This window comes from Tupaia chinensis, unplaced genomic scaffold (assembly GCF_000334495.1).
Source record: "Tupaia chinensis unplaced genomic scaffold, TupChi_1.0 Scaffold000119_2, whole genome shotgun sequence".
In the NCBI taxonomy this organism is placed as follows: domain Eukaryota; kingdom Metazoa; phylum Chordata; class Mammalia; order Scandentia; family Tupaiidae; genus Tupaia; species Tupaia belangeri.
Window position 1 is genome coordinate 627,385 of NW_006159586.1, and position 5,430 is coordinate 632,814.

General features: G+C 50.9%; 1 protein-coding gene across 2 annotated transcripts in view; it reads right to left on the minus strand.

Annotated features, from left to right (window-relative positions):
- Positions 1-4,588, minus strand: part of ST8SIA5 (ST8 alpha-N-acetyl-neuraminide alpha-2,8-sialyltransferase 5) — a 66,219-nt gene extending 61,631 nt beyond the window's left edge. For both annotated transcript variants that reach the window (XM_006144422.3, XM_006144421.3), the window contains exon 1: positions 4,175-4,588. In XM_006144422.3, coding sequence (XP_006144484.1) covers positions 4,175-4,305 — 131 coding nt within the window. In that variant the 5' untranslated portion in view covers positions 4,306-4,588. The remainder of the gene's footprint in view (positions 1-4,174) is intronic.
- Positions 4,589-5,430: the final 842 nt, after the last annotated feature.

Sequence of the window (5,430 nt, forward strand, 5' to 3'; positions counted from 1 at the left end):
CCCTACTCATTCCTTCGCCTATTATAACTCAAGAGCTAAAACTATAAAATTTAGAAGAAAACATAGGTGTAAATCTGTGTGATCTTGGATTAGGCAGTGATTTCTTAGATATGACACCTAAAGCAATAACAAAAGGATAAACTTTATCCCATTCTCCCCAAACTGTCCTTGCCTCTATTTCCAAGCTCAGTGATCATACTTAGCTCTATTCCACCTGAGCCCACTGCAGGCTATGTCACAGTTGACCATTTCTTTCCTGGCATGCCATCCATGGTTTCCTTAATACTTCTCTCTAGTCCCCTTCCAACCTCTTCCCAGGTTCCAAAGCCAGCTCTCCTCTTTCTACCCTTTAGATGCAGGCACCCCTCAAGTCTCTCCTTTGTGGCCTGACCCATTGCCATTTTCCCTCTCCTCTCTCCTGGGTGGTTTCATCCAACCTCATCACACTGACCAGTGTTTTCCTTTTGTTCTTCTTTTTAAAGTGTATTTACTTCTTCTATGAATGAGAGAGACAAAGATAAACAGCATCCCAAGCAGGGTCTTGCTGCCGTGATTCATCTCCAGCCTCAGCCAGCCCCAGGTCATAGGTACACATGTGCCTGGTGCACTCAGGGAGGTCTCCAGTTGTAAACTTGGAATCTTCCCACATGGATCAGCCTCACAGAATGTTATGATTTACCACTGTGCCATCCAGTACTTTCTAAGGGCTTCAACACAATGGACTATAAAATCAAATTTAGTGGGTTTCTTTCATTTTTTTTACATTTTTTATTGTAGTAAAATATATATAAAATTTACCACTCTGACCACACTTAAGGATAGCAATGAAGTACATCCACATTGTTATGCTACCATCACTACTATCCATCTACAGAATTTGTTCATCTTCACAAACCGAAATTCTGTACCCATCTAACGATAACTCCTCACCCCCATCCTTGCAACTACCATTCTACTTTCTCTGTCTCTATGAACTTGACTACTCTAGGGACCTCATACAACTGGACTCATTCAGTATTTGTCCTTTTACGCCGAGTTTACTTCATCTAGCATAATGTCCACAAGGTTCATCCATGTTGTGGCACATGGCAGAATTTCCTTCCTTTTTGAGGTTGACTTCCATTTTATTTTTTAAACAAAGAATACAAAATGTTAAACTACTTTCCTCATAATATCACAAAATGTTTCTAAGTTAAGTGTATATGTGAATATATTCTAGATCTCTGGTATGACCTCTCTTCCAGTACCTCAAAGTGATAGAAGTTTAGAAAATGCTGATTTCAGGGCTGGCAGGTGGTGTGGTAGTTAAGGTGCTGGATTCCCATTTGGCCAACCACACTTTCTTTCTCACTTTTCCTCTCTCTCTCTCTCTCTCTCTCTCTCTGGCCAAATTTAAGCGGAAAACTAGTAATAAATTGATGATTTCTTTTAAAAATAAAAAGAAAATGCAGATTTCAATGGTTGGTGAATCCAAAACCCACATTGCTAGCCTGATTCTTCTTCACCTGCAGTTCCAGAGCTCATTTCTAAAGAGCTGCTGGATAGCTCTACACGGCCTTCCAGTGTCCAAAAAGATCCAGACTCAAGCTTGTTTCCTTCTTTCCTCTAGACATGCTCCCTCTCTCACATGCTCTCCTTTGTGCTCCGAGGCCTGGCCCTGCCTGCCTCAGCCACACAGCTGTAACACCTGACTTATGCAGAATTACAGGGTTTCACCCACACTCCTTCGACCTCTGTCCCTGCCAATGTGTCATTCCTCTCTCCTTCGACCCACTTTGGATATTTCTATGCATCTTGAAGCACACCGATTTTCTATGACTCCCTTCTCATCCTTAGAATACTCTGTCCGTTCCTCCAGGTGTGGCTTATGTATGAATTATTTGCTTTCTGTCTTCCCAATAGCCTGTGAACTCCCTGGAGACCCTGGAGTATGTCTGTTTTGAACACCATTGTATCCTCAGCACTCGAGGTGATGCTCAGCATATAATAATCTTCATTAGGTGTTTATTCCATCAAGAATAGACACAGGGAAAGTCAAGAAATTTCTCCAGTAGATACTGAGTCTACTAAGACATCCACACGGCCCTACCTCCTCCTTTCCTGACAAACAGAGATGCTTGCAGGGAGGATCTCCAGAGTCCTGACTGCTCCCATTGGGGCAGTAATAGAGCACGCCCCTTCTTCTGTCCAAACCTCACCCTTCCTTCAAGGCCCATTCAAGTACCATCCCCACTAAGAAGTCTTCCCAGAACACTTCAGCCCATCAGTGCCTTCCTTCTCAATTTTAAAACCCCTGCCTATCTCATTTGTAGCTGCTTTGTTTCCTCAGATAGACTTCTGGCTCCCTGAGCACCAGGACCACACCATCTTCTTTTCAGACCCCAGGACACCCTTCCAGGATCATTTTTGTTTTTGGAATGGATTAACCTGAGTCCCTGACATGTGACCAACAAGGTAGCATCTATACAGTTGAGGAGGTCTCGGTCTATACGTGAGGGAGGATGGGAGCACCTGGCACTCCAATAGCTAGCCTACCCATGAGGACCAGGGAGGGCTTGCCAGAGCAAGTAAGTAGTGCTTCAACGGGCATTTGCCATGGACACCAACCTTCTCCTGTTGACAAGGCAGAAGGAATCCTGGCAGCCCCAGCAACTTTGGGGAGGTACCAGCAGGAGGCAGAAACCCAGGGCTACCCTGAGGAGCAAGTGCCATGACAGCAGCAAGCCAATGCTGCAGGGCTGCAGCAACCTGGTCTGACTGTTCTGTGCACAGGGTCACCATGGGCGAGGCAGTAAGCAGAAGGAGAGGCAGGTCCAATCAGATCCAACAAACTAAAAGACTGTGAGAATGTCCTTTAAAGCCTCCAGCACCATGAGCCCATGACCAGCTGCCAACCAGGAATGAATGCTCTCTGGGAAGACCTAGGGCAGGGCTCGCTGGAGATGAATGTTCAGGACATGGTACTTCATACTCCCCAGCTCTCAGGAGTTTCAAGAAGGAGAAAGCCCAGGTCCCTGCCTTTGTTATTGGATGCAAGATACCCAGCAACAAGCCTCATTCCCCCACATTTGGGGGCAGTGCAGATTGGGGAACATATGATTGATGTAGAACTCAAATGATAAAAAGCAAGCAAAAGCAAAAACAAACAAACAAACAAAACTACTCTACTATTGGGACTTCAGAGAAGATTAGGGGATACTGATCTAGCTAGAGAGGCATTTTTCTTTCATCAGACTGGAGGGGAGGGCAGTGAGTAGGGAGACACTGGCTGCAAAGAGTAACAGTCCAGCAGAAAGGAGTGTGTGTGTATGTGGGGGGGGAGGGCTCTTTCAAGAGAGGCCCTGATATGAGAGTATCCTAGAGCAGACTCTCCCAACCCTCCCAAATCAGGCAGAGTAACCCTAAATGTTTCTTAGAACCAGCAGAGCTGGCAGAAGAAAGTAGTTGGCATTTCTGTGCTACCATCCTCACAGAGACAATGGAGCTGTGCTCTTTCTCTTAATGGAGTTTGTGGGTGGACAGGGGTAGTAGAGGTAGAGTCCAATCAAGAGGGGAGGGTTCCCTTCTGCTGCAACCCTCTTTTGCACTAACAGTGATAAAGAACCATCTGTTTCAGAAGGGATCCAGTTGTGCATTTCCCAGACCCAGTGGCTATAGAAGAATTCACTCTCTCTGGTGCATCGCCACAGCCCACTACCACCTCCACCTAAACTGACGCTTCTGGAAAGGAGGATTATGTTTTTCCACCCAAGGACCCCTAACAAAAGTTCAGGACTCGCCAGGCAAAAGAAAAAGAAAAAAAAATTCTATTCGATATTGGGCCTTCCACTCCTGAGTTCCTACCAAATAGTCATGGAACTGTAGATTTGGGGGACACTGGTCTAAACCAAATGGGTTTACTGTCAGCTTGGCTGCTTGGAATTCCAACCTGCCCCTATCTTTCACAGTAGAACTAAGTTGTCCGGCCCTCCAGCCGGCGCTGGGCAGGCACTGTCCTTCTCTGGCTTGGAGCAGAGATGCGTTTCGGAGCCAAGCCCACCGTGATGGTGCTCCGGCCAAAGTGCAGACAGATCACGGTCACTGGAGCCTGGGAAGCTGCAGCCGATGCTGCGGCCGCCACCTGGGGGCTAGCCTACCGGCTCTGCGCATCCCGCCCTCCCGTGGACTTTCCTACCTCTTAATGTAGTTCCTGCCGTACAGGATCTGTTGCAGCAAGGTCACCAAGGCGAAGGCGCAGATGAAGATGAAGAGCAAAGTTCGATTCCCCAGTAAATCCCGGTTGGCCGAGGGGTCCGCGTAGCGCATCCTGGCGGCAGGGCGCCGCGGACCCAGGGTACGAGGTGGTCCCGCAATCACGTGCGGGTTTCCGGGGCCCCGGGGGCGCGCGGCCCACCAGGCGCCTCACGGCGCAGTCAGGCGGGCAGAAGACTTAGCGGGGCAAAGTTTTCAGCTGGCGCGGCGGAGCAGGGGGCATCTGAATGTCGCCAGTGCCGGGGCGGCAAGTGGGACTGGGCAGGTTGCTGGAAGGTAGTCTCGGCCCCTGGCCTTCCCTCCCAATGCCTTTACCTCCGGTAGCCCGCTCCCGGCAGCCGCCGCCTTCCCCGCGGAGGGGGTGCCCTAGCTCCAGGCGGCCCCTCCCGCGGAGGTGGCGGCCAATGGAGAGCTGGGCCCGGGCTCCGTCCGCGTCCGCCCGAGCGCCCCCTACGCGACGAGCACCGCCCTCTCTGGTCTGTCTCCAGATCGCTGTCGCCCAGCGCGCGGTGCCCTGGCCAGAGCGAGCCACGTCCGGTCCCCGATCCCGCAGCGAGGGATCACGAAGGTTGGCTTTCAGTTCTGCGGGTGGGAGGCACGGGACAAAACACCGGACAGAACCGCTAACGCCAGGCTAGCGGTGGAGAGGGGGAGGGGGAGGGCAGAAAACGCTGGGTGTGAATCGCAGAATTAAAAGGAGGGCAGGAAAGGGATGCTACGGCTGCGAAGCTGAGCTTGCAGGAGAGGAGCATTTGCATGCGGCGCGCAGGGCACTGAGTCACCGCGGTAGCGGCGTCCTCGCACTCTGCTAGAGATTTCTCCGGAGAAAGCGGAGCAAGGTCAGCCGGGCAGCACTTCAAGGACGGAGCGCGCGGTTCCTGCATGCTGATGGCATGCGGGGCAGCTTGCCCGCGCCCCGGCGCCCAACTCTGGCCGGGAAGAAATTCAGGTTCTGTCCGCCTCTGCAGCAGGCCCTTTTCCCCTCCCCAGCTGCAGCGCGCGGCTGCTCATCAAAGACCCTACTGTCACCGAGACACTGGGACCTTGTCTTATCCTTGGAGCCACTCGTAAATCTTAGGGTAGGCAGTCGGCCGCCTTCGGGTTCCAGGGTCCCCAAAAGCTGTAGTAAGTCACTGTCGCCGAAAAGGTTCGCACTTCAGAGTGCATGCCAGGGGAAAG